This window comes from Bombina bombina, chromosome 12 (assembly GCF_027579735.1).
Source record: "Bombina bombina isolate aBomBom1 chromosome 12, aBomBom1.pri, whole genome shotgun sequence".
Taxonomy (NCBI): domain Eukaryota; kingdom Metazoa; phylum Chordata; class Amphibia; order Anura; family Bombinatoridae; genus Bombina; species Bombina bombina.
The window spans coordinates 35,137,436-35,155,232 of record NC_069510.1 but is presented as its reverse complement, the minus strand read 5'-3'; the positions used below and the strand labels follow the sequence as shown (position 1 = coordinate 35,155,232).

The window sequence follows — 17,797 nt, the reverse complement described above, 5'->3', positions numbered from 1 at the left end:
TTTTGCAAAAAAATGCTTTTATCTCCAACATAACAAAGATGAATAATGCTATGTGAAATTAGAGATATATAACATAAATGTGAATAGGACCTAGTAGATAGGCAGATAGCGGAAGCTTTTATATACCCCCTGAATATCTTATAAGGTCTGGTTGTTGTAGAGAAGGAAAGGTCAGTGAGTGAATGTGGTTAAAGTACCAGTAAACACAATGGGGCCATACGGAGCTTGAGGGCCCGTGTTTCTAAAGACCGCTGCTCCAGAACCCTGTTGCCTGCTCTGATGAGGCGGACAGGAATCACCGGAATTCAACCCGATCGAGTACGATCGGGTTGATTGACACCCCCCTGCTGGCGGCCAAGGGCGGCGTTGCACCAGCAGCTCACAAGAGCTGCTGGTGCAATGATGAATACGGAGAGCGTATTGCTCTCCGCATTCAGGGATGTCTGTCGGACCTGATCCGCACTGTCTGATCACGTCCGACAGACATATGATAAATAGGCCTCAATAGAAGTACATAATTAAAAAATGCATAATAGAAAGAAAATACAAAAACACAGTTTGAATTTCAAATGACCAGTAGTTTTTTTGTCAGGTATTTACATTTTCCTTTCAAATGCATCATGTTACAGCCATCAACCAATCACAAAATGTATATACGTATATCCTGCAAATTTTGCACATGCTCAGTAGGAGCTAGTGCCTCAGAAAGTGTGCATATAAATAGATTATGGAGATTTAGATAATGGAAGTCAATTGGAAATGTGTTTAAAATTGTGTGCTCTATCTGAATCATGAAAGCTTAACTTTGACTTGACTGTCCCTTTAATATCTGCTTACCCTTTGAGAGTAATAGGTCAGACGAACCTTTTATATAATGGGCAAAATGTATCATGACAGGTAAGCAAATAGAGAACCTGCAGTCGCCACTTACGGGGCGACTTGTTCAATGCTGCCCTCTGCTCTTGTGCAACCCGTTGCACAAGAGCAGGGCATGCCAATCACCCCAAACTAGCGAGTGTCAGGTGGTTGATCTTGCCACCTCTTAAATTTGTGGATTCAGTCTTTGCATAACCTCAAAAACTGTGAATGCAGCATAATAAATTTACCTTAATGGCCTGATATCTGGATATAAGAATATGCAATGCTTATTAAAGAGACAGCGAATGGATTCAGCAGGCACTGGTCAGCAACTGGATACAGCAGGCAGTAGATAGAGCTTGGATATTGCAGACAGCAATAGTGACTGGACACAGCTGAGACTGGTCAGAGGCTGGATACAACAGGGGCTAGACAGAGGCTGGATACAGCTGAGGCTAGACAGAGGCTGGATACAACTGAGACTAGACAGAAGCTGGATACAACTGAGACTAGACAGAAGCTGGATACAACTGAGGCTAGACAGAGGCTGGATACAACTGAGACTAGACAGAAGCTGGATACAACTGAGGCTAGACAGAGGCTGGATACAACTGAGACTAGACAGAAGCTGGATACAACTGAGGCTAGACAGAGGCTGGCTACAACTGAGGCTAGACAGAGGCTGGATACAACTGAGACTAGACAGAGGCTGGATACAACTGAGACTAGACAGAAGCTAAATACAACAGAGGCTGGATACAACTGAGACTAGACAGAGGCTGGATACAACTGAGGCTAGACAGAGGCTGGATACAACTGAGACTAGACAGAGGCTGGATATAACTGAGACTAGACAGAAGCTGGATACAACAGAGGCTAGAGAGAGGCTGGATACAACTGAGACTAGACAGAAGCTGGACACAACTGAGGCTGGATACAACAGACGCTAGACAGAGGCTGGATACAACTGAGGCTAGACAGAGGCTGGATACAACAGAGGCTGGATACAACAGAGGTTAGACAGAGGCTGGATACAACAGAGGTTAGACAGAGGCTGGATACAACAGAGGTTAGACAGAGGCTGGATACAACAGAGGTTAGACAGAGGCTGGATACAACAGAGGTTAGACAGAGGCTGAATACAACTGAGGCTAGACAGAGGCTGGATACAACTGAGGCTAGACAGAGGCTGGATACAACTGAGACTAGACAGAGGCTGGATATAACTGAGACTAGGCAGAAGCTGGATACAACAGAGGCTAGAGAGAGGCTGGATACAACTGAGACTAGACAGAAGCTGGACACAACTGAGGCTGGATACAACAGACGCTAGACAGAGGCTGGATACAACTGAGGCTAGACAGAGGCTGGATACAACAGAGGCTGGATACAACAGAGGTTAGACAGAGGCTGGATACAACAGAGGTTAGACAGAGGCTGGATACAACAGAGGTTAGACAGAGGCTGGATACAACAGAGGTTAGACAGAGGCTGGATACAACAGAGGTTAGACAGAGGCTGAATACAACTGAGGCTAGACAGAGGCCTCTAGTTATGAAAGTCTGGCGGACCTGCTCTGATGAGGCGGACAGGAATCACCGGAATTCAACCCGATCGAGTACGATCGGGTTGATTGACACCCCCCTGCTGGCGGCCAAGGGCGGCGTTGCACCAGCAGCTCACAAGAGCTGCTGGTGCAATGATGAATATGGAGAGCGTATTGCTCTCCGCATTCAGGGATGTCTGTCGGACCTGATCCGCACTGTCTGATCACGTCCGACAGACATATGATAAATAGGCCTCAATAGAAGTACATAATTAAAAAATGCATAATAGAAAGAAAATACAAAAACACAGTTTGAATTTCAAATGACCAGTAGTTTTTTTGTCAGGTATTTACATTTTCCTTTCAAATGCATCATGTTACAGCCATCAACCAATCACAAAATGTATATACGTATATCCTGCAAATTTTGCACATGCTCAGTAGGAGCTAGTGCCTCAGAAAGTGTGCATATAAATAGATTATGGAGATTTAGATAATGGAAGTCAATTGGAAATGTGTTTAAAATTGTGTGCTCTATCTGAATCATGAAAGCTTAACTTTGACTTGACTGTCCCTTTAATATCTGCTTACCCTTTGAGAGTAATAGGTCAGACGAACCTTTTATATAATGGGCAAAATGTATCATGACAGGTAAGCAAATAGAGAACCTGCAGTCGCCACTTACGGGGCGACTTGTTCAATGCTGCCCTCTGCTCTTGTGCAACCCGTTGCACAAGAGCAGGGCATGCCAATCACCCCAAACTAGCGAGTGTCAGGTGGTTGATCTTGCCACCTCTTAAATTTGTGGATTCAGTCTTTGCATAACCTCAAAAACTGTGAATGCAGCATAATAAATTTACCTTAATGGCCTGATATCTGGATATAAGAATATGCAATGCTTATTAAAGAGACAGCGAATGGATTCAGCAGGCACTGGTCAGCAACTGGATACAGCAGGCAGTAGATAGAGCTTGGATATTGCAGACAGCAATAGTGACTGGACACAGCTGAGACTGGTCAGAGGCTGGATACAACAGGGGCTAGACAGAGGCTGGATACAGCTGAGGCTAGACAGAGGCTGGATACAACTGAGACTAGACAGAAGCTGGATACAACTGAGGCTAGACAGAGGCTGGATACAACTGAGACTAGACAGAAGCTGGATACAACTGAGACTAGACAGAAGCTGGATACAACTGAGGCTAGACAGAGGCTGGATACAACTGAGACTAGACAGAAGCTGGATACAACTGAGGCTAGACAGAGGCTGGATACAACTGAGACTAGACAGAAGCTGGATACAACTGAGGCTAGACAGAGGCTGGATACAACTGAGACTAGACAGAAGCTGGATACAACTGAGGCTAGACAGAGGCTGGCTACAACTGAGGCTAGACAGAGGCTGGATACAACTGAGACTAGACAGAGGCTGGATACAACTGAGACTAGACAGAAGCTAAATACAACAGAGGCTGGATACAACTGAGACTAGACAGAGGCTGGATACAACTGAGGCTAGACAGAGGCTGGATACAACTGAGACTAGACAGAGGCTGGATATAACTGAGACTAGACAGAAGCTGGATACAACAGAGGCTAGAGAGAGGCTGGATACAACTGAGACTAGACAGAAGCTGGACACAACTGAGGCTGGATACAACAGACGCTAGACAGAGGCTGGATACAACTGAGGCTAGACAGAGGCTGGATACAACAGAGGCTGGATACAACAGAGGTTAGACAGAGGCTGGATACAACAGAGGTTAGACAGAGGCTGGATACAACAGAGGTTAGACAGAGGCTGGATACAACAGAGGTTAGACAGAGGCTGGATACAACAGAGGTTAGACAGAGGCTGGATACAACAGAGGTTAGACAGAGGCTGAATACAACTGAGGCTAGACAGAGGCTGGATACAACTGAGGCTAGACAGAGGCTGGATACAACTGAGACTAGACAGAGGCTGGATATAACTGAGACTAGACAGAAGCTGGATACAACAGAGGCTAGAGAGAGGCTGGATACAACTGAGACTAGACAGAAGCTGGACACAACTGAGGCTGGATACAACAGACGCTAGACAGAGGCTGGATACAACTGAGGCTAGACAGAGGCTGGATACAACAGAGGTTAGACAGAGGCTGGATACAACAGAGGTTAGACAGAGGCTGGATACAACAGAGGTTAGACAGAGGCTGGATACAACAGAGGTTAGACAGAGGCTGGATACAACAGAGGTTAGACAGAGGCTGGATACAACAGAGGTTAGACAGAGGCTGAATACAACTGAGGCTAGACAGAGGCTTCTAGTTATGAAAGTCTGACGGACCTGATCCGCCAGTGTGGATCAGGTCCGCCAGACTTCGCTGAATACGGCGAGCAATACGCTCGCCGTATTCATCATTGCACCAGCAGCTCACAAGAGCAGCTGGTGCAACGCCGCCCCCTGCAGACTCGCGGCCAGTAGGGGGTGTGTCAATCAACCCGATCGTACTCGATCGGGTTGTATTGTTGCAATGTCTGTCCGCCTGCTCAGATGGACAGGTTATGGAGCAGCGGTCTTTGTGACCGCTGCTTCATAACTGCTGTTTCTGGTGAGTCTGATGACTCGCCAGAAACACGGGGCATCAAGCTCCATGCGGAGCTTGATACATATGCCCCAGAGGCTGGATACAACAGAGGCTGGATACAACAGGGGCTAGACAGAGGCTGGATACAATGGAGGCTAGACAAAGGATAGATACAACAGAGGCTAGATACAGCTGAGGCTAGACAGAGGTTGGATACAACCGAGGCTAGACAGAGGCTGGATACACTGAGGCTAGACAGAGGCTGGATACAACTGAGGCTGGATACAACTGAGGCTAGACAGAAACTGGATACAACAGGGGCTAGACAGAGGCTGGATACAACTGAGGCTAGACAGAGGCTGGATACAACAGAGGCTGGATACAACAGAGGCTAGACAAAGGCTGGATACAACAGAGGCTGGATACAACTGAGACTATACAGAGGCTGGATACAACTGAGGCTAGACAGAGGCTGGATACAACAGGGGCTAGACAGAGGCTGGATACAACTGAGGCTAGACAGAGGCTGGATACAACTGAGGCTAGACAGAGGCTGGATACAACTGAGGCTCGACAGAGGCTGGATACAACTGAGGCTAGACAGAAGCTAAATACAACTGAGACTAGACAGAGGCTGGGTACAACTGAGGCTACACAGAGGCTGGATACAACTGAGGCTCGACAGAGGCTGGATACAACTGAGACTAGACAGAAGCTAAATACAACTGAGACTAGACAGAGGCTGGATACAACTGAGGCTAGATAGAGGCTGGATACAACTGAGGCTAGACAGAGGCTGGATACAACTGAGGCTAGACAGAGGCTGGATACAACTGAGGCTAGACAGAGGCTGGATACAACTGAGGCTAGACAGAGGCTGGATACAACTGAGGCTAGACAGAGGCTGGATACAACAGGGGCTAGACAGAGGCTGGATACAACTGAGTTTAGACAGAGGCTGGATACAACTGAGGCTCGGCAGAGGCTGGATACAACTGAGGCTAGACAGAGGCTGGATACAACAGAGGCTAGACAGAGGCTGGATACAACTGAGGCTAGACAGAGGCTGGATACAACTGACGCTAGACAGAGGCTGGATACAACTGAGGCTAGACAGAGGCTGGATACAACTGAGGCTAGACAGAGGCTGGATACAACTGAGGCTAGACAGAGGCTGGATACAACTGAGGCTAGACAGAGGCTGGATACAACTGAGGCTAGACAGAGGCTGGATACAACTGAGGCTAGACAGAGGCTGGATACAACTGAGACTAGACAGAGGCTGGATACAACTGAGACTAGACAGAGGCTGGATACAGCTGAGGCTAGACAGAGGCTGGATACAACTGAGACTAGACAGAGGCTGGATACAACTGAGGCTAGACAGAGGCTGGATACAACTGAGGCTAGACAGAGGCTGGATACAACTGAGGCTAGACAGAGGCTGGATACAACTGAGGCTAGACAGAGGCTGGATACAACTGAGGCTAGACAGAGGCTGGATACAACTGAGGCTAGACAGAGGCTGGATACAACTGAGGCTAGACAGAGGCTGGATACAACTGAGGCTAGACAGAGGCTGGATACAACTGAGGCTAGACAGAGGCTGGATACAACTGAGGCTAGACAGAGGCTGGATACAACTGATGTTAGACAGAGGCTGGATACAACTGAGGCTAGACAGAGGCTGGATACAACTGAGGCTAGACAGAGGCTGGATACAACTGAGGCTAGACAGAGGCTGGATACAACTGAGGCTAGACAGAGGCTGAATACAACTGAGGCTAGACAGAGGCTGGATACAACTGAGGCTAGACAGAGGCTGGATACAATTGAGGCTAGACAGAGGCTGGATACAACTGAGGCTAGAGAGAGACTGGATACAATTTAGGCTAGACAGAGGCTGGATACAACTGAGGCTAGACAGAGGCTGGATACAATTTAGGCTAGACAGAATATATATACAGTACTTTGCAACTCTTTCCACTCAAATACCTGAAAACCTGAAATAGAATTTTATTAAATAATATTTAATAATGTGTTTAACTCTTTATTTACTATAAATATTTTACATTCCAATGTTCTTCACATAATAGAAAATTTTCTTTGTATTTTTACATAAATATTTATATATATATATATATATATATGTCTGTATTTATCTGTATTTTATTTTAATATATATATATATATATATATATATATATATATATATAGAGAGAGAGAGAGAGAGAGAGAGAGAGAGAGAGAGAGAGCACATGCGTGTTTTTACTTTCCAACTTGTAATATGTGCGCTACCTGACACGCACAACAAACTAACTTCCAGCATGTTTAACGCTAAAGCGGGAGCGCTAAATAGCGCGCCACTTGTAATCTAGCTCTAACAGGCCCATTTATCAAGCTCCGTACGGAGCTTGAAGGGCCGTGTTTCTGGCGAGTCTTCAGACTCGCCAGAAACACAACTTATGAAGCAGCGGTCTAAAGACCGCTGCTCTATAACCCTGTCAGCCTGCTCTGAGCAGGCGGACAGGAATCGCCGGAAATCAACCCGATCGAATACGATCGGGTTGATTGACACCTCCCTGCTGGCGGCCAATTGGCCGCGAGTCAGCAGGGGATGGCGTTGCACCAGCAGCTCTTGTGAGCTGCTGGTGCAATGTTAAATGCGGAGAGCGTATTTCTCTCCGCATTTAGCGAGGTTTTGCGGACCTGATCCGCAGTGTCGGATCAGGTCCGCAAGACCTTTGATAAATTGGGGCCTAAGTCTTTTAGCTAAACTCCTCTACCTCATCTGGAAGTGCTACAGTCCAATCATGACTATCTGTCTATAAGTCATGGAGGAGTCAGGAAGACCCAGGAAGCCATTTCTAGGATGTTTATCATCTGGCTAATGATGTTTGTCAGTTTATTTCTTTTTGATACCTGTGCCAGTGCTAAACATACCACCTTGTTTCCTGCTGGTACTTTTCATCCACTACCTGTTCCTGAGAGACATTAAGTGAGTGTGTATATACTAAAGTATAGAAACATTCAGTATATATAAAGATACCAGAGGCAAAATCAGCTATTTCAAATGATGATCTAAAGATAAAGGATAAATGTGTAAACAATTTAATATACTCCAACAGGCAAAATGGATCATTAGCAACAAATTAAAGGGGAGAAAGTGTCCCTTTAAAAATAGTTTTTTAATTTGTTTCATGTTAAAAAAGGGCATTATAATAATGTTACTACTATTACTACTACCACTAATAATAACAATACAGCTGCATTTCCTTACTCCTGTTTTGTATTCTCATGATCTGGTGATGTTGTTGTAGTTCCTTGTGGCTGTCCTGTGCTTTGATCTCATATTCTTGGTGCCTGACAATCCCGGTGCTGTTTAATTAGTGGTTTTCTGGTGTTGTTCCCTCTAGTGATCACGGCATTTCTTATGTATTTTATTGTGCCTTGTGTTTGGTACTTTCCGTTATTAAAGGCACATGACACTCAAAAAAATGTATTTAATGATTATTATAGAGCATACTATTTAAACAATTTCCCAATGTACTTCTATTATCTAATTTCCTTTATTCTCTCAGTATTCTTTGTTGAAGAAACAGCAAGGCACATGGGTGAGCCAATAACATAAGGCATATATGTGCAACCACCATTCAGCTGCTCCTGAGTTTACCTAGATATGTTTTTCAACAAAAGATATCAAGTGAACAAAACAAATTAGATTATAGAAGTAAATTGGAAAGTTGTTTAAAATGACATGAAAGAAGAAAAAAAAATAGTTTCATGTCCCTTTAAAAGTATATGGAGGTGAAAATTCAGAGCGTACAATTAAAAAACAAATTCCCAATTCTCTCTGTGAACCTTTGGAACTTGAGGTAGGCTCAGAGGCACTGTCCTCTCTAAGGCCACAATTTGTGAGCGGCCCAGCAGTGCTAAATAGGGAACCACACCCTGCAGTTATCAAACACTACACAATGCAGACTGCAAGGTATGGTTCCCTTATTAACTGTTTCACTGCCGAGCCGCTCAGAAAATGTGTCCTTAGAGGGAACACTGCTCAGAGGTATGTATATTTCTCCAACATAGGTGTGTCCGGTCCACGGCGTCATCCTTACTTGTGGGATATTCTCTTCCCCAACAGGAAATGGCAAAGAGCCCAGCAAAGCTGGTCACATGATCCCTCCTAGGCTCCGCCTACCCCAGTCATTCTCTTTGCCGTTGTACAGGCAACATCTCCACGGAGATGGCTTAGAGTTTTTTAGTGTTTAACTGTAGTTTTTTTATTATTCAATCAAGAGTTTGTTATTTTAAAATAGTGCTGGTATGTACTATTTACTCTGAAACAGAAAAAGAGATGAAGATTTCTGTTTGTATGAGGAAAATGATTTTAGCAACCGTTACTAAAATCCATGGCTGTTCCACACAGGACTGTTGAGAGGAATTAACTTCAGTTGGGGGAACAGTGAGCAGTCTTTGCTGCTTGAGGTATGACACATTCTAACAAGACGAAGTAATGCTGGAAGCTGTCATTTTCCCTATGGGATCCGGTAAGCCATTTTTATTCAGACAATAAATAAAGGCTTCACAAGGGCTTATTAAGACTGTAGACATTTTCTGGGCTAAATCGATTCATATATTACACATATTTAGCCTTGAGGAATCATTTAATCTGGGTATTTTTGTTTAATATTATCGGCAGGCACTGTTGTTGACACCTTCTTCTCTAGGGGCTTTCCCTGATCATGGGCAGAGCCTCATTTTCGCGCCGGTATTGCGCACTTGTTTTTTGAGAAGCATGACATGCAGTCGCATGTGTGAGGAGCTCTGATACATAGAAAAGACTTTCTGAAGGCGTCATTTGGTATCGTATTCCCCTTTTGGGCTTGGTTGGGTCTCAGCAAAGCAGATACCAGGGACTGTAAGGGGGTTAAAGTTAAAAACGGCTCCGGTTCCGTTATTTTAAGGGTTAAAGCTTCCAAATTTGGTGTGCAATACTTTTAAAGCTTTAAGACACTGTGGTGAAATTTTGGTGAATTTTGAACAATTCCTTCATACTTTTTCGCAATTGCAGTAATAAAGTGTGTTCAGTTTAAAATTTAAAGTGACAGTAACGGTTTTATTTTAAAACGTTTTTTGTTCTTGTTATCAAGTTTATGCCTGTTTAACATGTCTGAACTACCAGATAGACTGTGTTCTGAATGTGGGGTAGCCACGGTTCCTTCTCATTTAAATAAATGTGAGTTATGTGATGATGCCCAAGATGATTCCTCAAGCGAGGGGAGTAAGCATGGTACTGCATCATTCCCTCCTTCGTCTACACGAGTCTTGCCCACTCAGGAGGCCCCTAGTACATCTAGTGCGCCAATCCTCCTTACTATGCAACAATTAACGGCTGTAATGGATAATTCTATCGAAAACATTTTAGCCAAAATGCCCACTTATCAGCGTAAGCGCGACTGCTCTGTTTTAGATACTGAAGAGCATGAGGTCGCTGATGGTAATGGTTCTGATATGCCCCTACACCAATCTGAGGGGGCCAGGGAGGTTTTGTCTGAGGGAGAAATTTCAGATTCAGGGAAAATTTCTCAACAAGCTGAACCCGATGTGATTACATTTAAATTTAAATTGGAACATCTCCGCACTCTGCTTAAGGAGGTATTATCCGCTCTGGATGATTGTGAGAATTTGATCATCCCAGAGAAACTATGTAAAATGGACAAGTTCCTAGAGGTCCCGGGGCTCCCAGAAGCTTTTCCTATACCCAAGCGGGTGGCGGACATTGTAAATAAAGAATGGGAAAGGCCCGGTATACCTTTCGTCCCTCCCCCCATATTTAAAAAATTGTTTCCTATGGTCGACCCTAGAAAGGACTTATGGCAGACTGTCCCCAAGGTCGAGGGAGCGGTTTCTACTTTAAACAAACGCACCACTATACCCATAGAAGATAGTTGTGCTTTCAAAGATCCTATGGATAAAAAATTAGAGGGTTTGCTTAAAAAGATGTTTGTTCAGCAAGGTTACCTTCTACAACCAATTTCATGCATTGTCCCTGTCACTACAGCCGCGTGTTTCTGGTTCGATGAACTAGTAAAGGCGATCGATAGTGATTTTCCTCCTTATGAGGAGATTATGGACAGAGTCCGTGCTCTCAAATTGGCTAATTCTTTCACCCTAGACGCCACTTTGCAATTGGCTAGGTTAGCGGCGAAGAATTCTGGGTTTGCTATTGTTGTGCGTAGAGCGCTTTGGTTGAAATCTTGGTCAGCGGATGCGTCTTCCAAGAACAAACTCCTTAACATTCCTTTCAAGGGGAAAACGCTGTTTGGCCCTAACTTGAAAGAGATTATCTCTGATATCACTGGGGGTAAGGGCCACGCCCTTCCTCAGGATAGGTCTTTCAAGGCCAAAAATAAACCTAATTTTCATCCCTTTCGTAGAAACGGACCAGCCCCAAGTGCTACGTCCTCTAAGCAAGAGGGTAATACTTCTCAAGCCAAGCCAGCCTGGAGACCAATGCAAGGCTGGAACAAGGGAAAGCAGGCCAAGAAACCTGCCACTGCTACCAAGACAGCATGAGATGTTGGCCCCCGATCCCGGATCTGGTGGGGGGCAGACTCTCTCTTTTCGCTCAGGCTTGGGCAAGAGATGTTCTGGATCCTTGGGCACTAGAAATAGTCTCCCAAGGTTATCTTCTGGAATTCAAGGGGCTTCCCCCATGGGGGAGGTTCCACAGGTCTCAATTGTCTTCAGACCTCATAAAGAAACAGGCATTCTTACATTGTGTAGAAGACCTGTTAAAAATGGGAGTGATTCATCCTGTTCCATTAGGAGAACAAGGGATGGGGTTCTACTCCAATCTGTTCATAGTTCCCAAAAAAGAGGGAACGTTCAGACCAATCTTAGATCTCAAGATCTTAAACAAGTTTCTCAAGGTTCCATCGTTCAAAATGGAAACCATTCGAACAATTCTTCCTTCCATCCAGGAAGGTCAATTCATGACCACGGTGGATTTAAAGGATGCGTATCTACATATTCCTATCCACAAGGAACATCATCGGTTCCTAAGGTTCGCATTCCTGGACAAGCATTACCAGTTCGTGGCGCTTCCTTTCGGATTAGCCACTGCTCCAAGGATTTTCACAAAGGTACTGGGGTCCCTTCTAGCTGTGCTAAGACCAAGGGGCATTGCAGTAGTACCTTACTTGGACAACATACTGATTCAAGCGTCGTCCCTTCCTCAAGCAAAGGCTCATACGGACATAGTCCTGGCCTTTCTCAGATCTCACGGATGGAAAGTGAACGTGGAAAAGAGTTCTCTATCTCCATCAACAAGGGTTCCCTTCTTGGGAACGATAATAGACTCCTTAGAAATGAGGATTTTTCTGACAGAGGCCAGAAAAACAAAACTTCTAAACTCTTGTCGAACACTTCATTCCGTTCCTCTTCCTTCCATAGCGCAGTGCATGGAAGTAATAGGTTTGATGGTAGCGGCAATGGACATAGTTCCCTTTGCGCGCATTCATCTAAGACCATTACAACTGTGCATGCTCAGTCAGTGGAATGGGGACTATACAGACTTGTCTCCGAAGATACAAGTAAATCAGAGGACCAGAGACTCACTCCGTTGGTGGCTGTCCCTGGACAACCTGTCACAAGGGATGACCTTCCGCAGACCAGAGTGGGTCATTGTCACGACCGACGCCAGTCTGATGGGCTGGGGCGCGGTCTGGGGATCCCTGAAAGCTCAGGGTCTTTGGTCTCGGGAAGAGTCTCTTCTACCGATAAATATTTTGGAACTGAGAGCGATATTCAATGCTCTCAAGGCTTGGCCTCAGCTAGCAAAGGTCAAGTTCATACGGTTTCAATCAGACAACATGACGACTGTTGCGTACATCAACCATCAGGGGGGAACAAGGAGTTCCCTGGCGATGGAAGAAGTGACAAAAATCATTCAATGGGCGGAGACTCACTCCTGCCACCTGTCTGCAATCCACATCCCAGGAGTGGAAAATTGGGAAGCGGATTTTCTGAGTCGTCAGACATTACATCCGGGGGAGTGGGAACTCCATCCGGAAATCTTTGCCCAACTTACTCAACTGTGGGGCATTCCAGACATGGATCTGATGGCCTCTCGGCAGAACTTCAAGGTTCCTTGCTACGGGTCCAGATCCAGGGATCCCAAGGCGACTCTAGTGGATGCACTAGTAGCACCTTGGACCTTCAAACTAGCTTATGTATTCCCGCCGTTTCCTCTCATCCCCAGGCTGGTAGCCAGGATCAATCAGGAGAGGGCGTCGGTGATCTTGATAGCTCCTGCGTGGCCACGCAGGACTTGGTATGCAGATCTGGTGAATATGTCATCGGCTCCACCATGGAAGCTACCTTTGAGACGAGACCTTCTTGTTCAAGGTCCGTTCGAACATCCGAATCTGGTCTCACTCCAGCTGACTGCTTGGAGATTGAACGCTTGATCCTATCAAAACGAGGGTTCTCAGATTCTGTTATTGATACTCTTGTTCAGGCCAGGAAGCCTGTAACTAGAAAAATTTACCATAAAATATGGAAAAAATATATCTGTTGGTGTGAATCTAAAGGATTCCCTTGGGACAAGGTGAAGATTCCTAAGATTCTATCCTTTCTTCAAGAAGGATTGGAGAAAGGATTATCTGCAAGTTCCTTGAAGGGGCAGATTTCTGCCTTGTCTGTGTTACTTCACAAGAAGCTGGCAGCTGTGCCAGATGTTCAAGCCTTTGTTCAGGCTCTGGTTAGAATCAGGCCTGTTTACAAACCTTTGACTCCTCCCTGGAGTCTCAATTTAGTTCTTTCAGTTCTTCAGGGGGTTCCGTTTGAACCCCTACATTCCGTTGATATAAAGTTATTATCTTGGAAAGTTTTGTTTTTGGTTGCAATCTCTTCTGCTAGAAGAGTTTCAGAATTATCTGCTCTGCAGTGTTCTCCTCCTTATCTGGTGTTCCATGCAGATAAGGTGGTTTTACGTTCTGAACCTGGTTTTCTTCCAAAAGTTGTTTCTAACAAAAACATTAACCAGGAGATAGTCGTGCCTTCTTTGTGCCCGAAACCAGTTTCGAAGAAGGAACGTTTGTTGCACAATTTGGATGTTGTTCGCGCTCTAAAATTCTATTTAGATGCTACAAAGGATTTTAGACAAACATCTTCCTTGTTTGTTGTTTATTCTGGTAAAAGGAGAGGTCAAAAAGCAACTTCTACCTCTCTCTCTTTTTGGATTAAAAGCATCATCAGATTGGCTTACGAGACTGCCGGACGGCAGCCTCCTGAAAGAATCACAGCTCATTCCACTAGGGCTGTGGCTTCCACATGGGCCTTCAAGAACGAGGCTTCTGTTGATCAGATATGTAGGGCAGCGACTTGGTCTTCACTGCACACTTTTACCAAATTTTACAAGTTTGATACTTTTGCTTCTTCTGAGGCTATTTTTGGGAGAAAGGTTTTGCAAGCCGTGGTGCCTTCCATTTAGGTGACCTGATTTGCTCCCTCCCTTCATCCGTGTCCTAAAGCTTTGGTATTGGTTCCCACAAGTAAGGATGACACCGTGGACCGGACACACCTATGTTGGAGAAAACAGAATTTATGTTTACCTGATAAATTACTTTCTCCAACGGTGTGTCCGGTCCACGGCCCGCCCTGGTTTTTTAATCAGGTCTGATATTTTATTTTCTTTAACTACAGTCACCACGGTATCATATGGTTTCTCCTATGCAAATATTCCTCCTTAACGTCGGTCGAATGACTGGGGTAGGCGGAGCCTAGGAGGGATCATGTGACCAGCTTTGCTGGGCTCTTTGCCATTTCCTGTTGGGGAAGAGAATATCCCACAAGTAAGGATGACGCCGTGGACCGGACACACCGTTGGAGAAAGTAATTTATCAGGTAAACATAAATTCTGTTTTCTTAAGAACTATATTGGAAACATTGTTACAAACTTTTTTGCAAACAATGCTACCATATAGTTCCCAAGACAAATGAACAGTTCGGATCCTACCTCAGTATGCTTTTATGGAAAGGAGCTAAACCTTAACAAAAGTACCAAGCTAAAGTTATACTTTTGATTCCAAAATAAACTTGTACGCTGTATCTGAATCGTGAATATCTAACTTCCACTGCCATATCCCTTTAATCATATTGCTGTTTTAGTTTTACCTTTGTGCTTTGGAAAACCTGAAGTACCACTAATGCTATAGTATATACCTTTTCTAATCATTATGTCATTATGTTAATCTAGACCGCTGACGTTTTTTTCCAGTCTAGTTCTATTTGCCAGATATCATTTAGTTTAACAGAAGATGCTGCTTTCTTCTTCTGACAGTCTTGGCGCCATTCCTTTACGCTGATAATCCTGGTTCACAATAATTTGCGATAATCTTTCTGTCACTGCAAGTCTTCTTAAAGCGATAGACTAATCAAAATTAAACGTTCATGATTTAGATAGGGCAGGCAATTTTAAGCAAATTTCTAATTTGCTCCTTTTATCAAAATTTAAGCTTAGGAGCCAGCGCATTTTTGGTTCAACACCTGGGTAGTGCTTGCTGATTGGTGTCTAAATGTAGCCATCTATAGGCCAGCTCCTAAGCTTACATTTTTGCTTTTTCAAATAAAGATACCAAGAGAACAAAGATAATAGGAGTAAATTAGAAAGTTGCTTAAAATTGCTGCTCTATGTGAACCATGAATATTTAATTTTGACTAAACTATCCCTTTAATTTATATTGTGGGTCTTACACATTTGAGAATTGTACATTCATTTTATGTTGTTGGGTACATTTTGGGCAGTTTGATATGTTGTGATTTCTTGTTACTGTAGGAAATCAAGGTTCGATCAATGACCATCAAACAGGATAATAACTATTCAACAGAAGTTGGCAGGAGTCAGGACAATTTGAAAAAGAATCGCTACAAAGATATCCTACCATGTAAGTATTTTGCCTTTTGAGTATAAAGTCCCTGGAGAGAAAACTAACCGGTGCCAGAATATTCGTGCCAGTCTCACAATCCGTGCATCCGGTGATATTTTATAAAATAAGTGGGCTGACCCGCTCCGTCCCAACAAGTGTCGATGTGTCTTCCATAGCAAACAATAGGAATCGCTGCCTGAACAAAATTCACCTCACATTGCCAATGAACTCAAATTGCTGCAGTGGGGAGGGGGCGTGTACTCAAAGTATGTTATACAACATAGAATGTGCGTTCACTAAAAATAAAAATGTTTTTTGTTTAGTAACATACATGTATCATAGTGTCAACCAAAAATATGCAGAAATTCTGCATCATAATTCTTGCAAGATTGATCCGACCTAGTTATTAAAGCCTCAAGATCAGCAAATGTTGAAATTTGTGATGTAACATACGATCCCGCAATCTCAATCCGATGCAGATCGATGCTTACGTCATTACAGATTTTCTGAATACACATTCGGCTCTATTTGACACTTTTTCCAATTTATCAAATAGTTAACAGGTATGCTCGCAGCTATTCCGACGCATCGTACCTAGTTTTCAATCCGCCACCCTTGAGGCTGCGTATGCCATAGAAATCAATGGTAGTCTGAAAGCACTGAAAGCGTATGTTCGATGCTGCAAGAGAATGAAGCATACCCCATTGATTTCTATGGCAGAAAACAAGTTACGTTTACACCTAACACCCTAACATAAACCCAGAGTCTAAACACCCCTAATCTGCCACCCCTGACATCGCCGCCACCTACATAATGTTATTAACCCCTATTCCGCCACTCCCCGACACCGCCCCCACTAAATAAACTTATTAACCCCTAAACCTGTGGCCTCCCACATCACCACCACTAAATAATAAACCTATTAACCCCTAAACCGTCAGCCCCCCACATCGCAAAAAACTAAATTAAGCTATTAACCCCTAAACCTAATAACCCCTTAACTTTAAATTAAAATTACAACATCCCTATCTTCAAATAAATTAAAACGTACCTGTAGAATTAAAAGAAACGTATTTTAAACTATTAATTAACCTACTCTAACTATTATACTACAATTAAATTAAACTAACAATTAAATAAACCAAATTACATATTAAAAAAACCTAACCCTACTAAAATTATTTAAATATACAATTAAACCTTATTAAAAAGTACTAAATTACCACAAAAAAACACACTAAATTATGAAAAATAGCAAACCAAATGATCAAAAACATTTTTGTACATCTAATCTAATAGCCCTATCAAAATAAAAAAGCCCCCCCAAAATAAAAAAGGGCCTTAAAAGGGCCTTTTGTGGGGCATTGCCCCAAATATATCAGCTCTTTTACCTGGCAAAAAAATACAAACACCCCCCAACAGTAAAACCCACCACCCAGCCAACCCCCCCAAAAAAACCTAACTCTAACAAAAACCTAAGCTAATGTAAGGCTCGTGGGATACTCCTCTATCAGACCGAACTCGGCCAGTAGTCTTGTTATCCCGGCGTCGAGCCGGAAAGATAGGGAATATCCCAGAGCAGAGAAAGTTAGTAAGATAAGGAGAGCGGCACTCACCACAGGCTGGACAGCACAAGGCAAATAAGGCAGACAGGATACGGCAACAGAAAATCAGGCCAGCAATGTAGGGGTTAACCAGGTAGCGTAGTGAGACAGGCAGGGTTCAGCAACAAGAAGTCAGTCCAGTAAGTTAGGGATTAACCAAGTAGCGTAGTGAGACAGGCAGGGTTCTGTAACAAGGATCAGTCCAGCAGATTAGGGGTTAAACAGGTAGAGTAGTAAGACAGGCAAGGTTTCAGCAACAAAGTATCAGTCCAGCAGACGATCTGTCAC

The 17,797-nt window shown here is 43.9% G+C and overlaps 1 protein-coding gene across 1 annotated transcript in view; it reads left to right on the top strand.

Annotated features, from left to right (window-relative positions):
• The window catches only part of PTPN18 (protein tyrosine phosphatase non-receptor type 18), a 163,142-nt gene that overhangs the window by 26,275 nt on the left and 119,070 nt on the right, over positions 1-17,797 (top strand). The window contains exon 2 of the mRNA XM_053695813.1: positions 15,815-15,923. Within this exon, the coding sequence (XP_053551788.1) occupies positions 15,815-15,923 (109 nt within the window). The remainder of the gene's footprint in view (positions 1-15,814; positions 15,924-17,797) is intronic.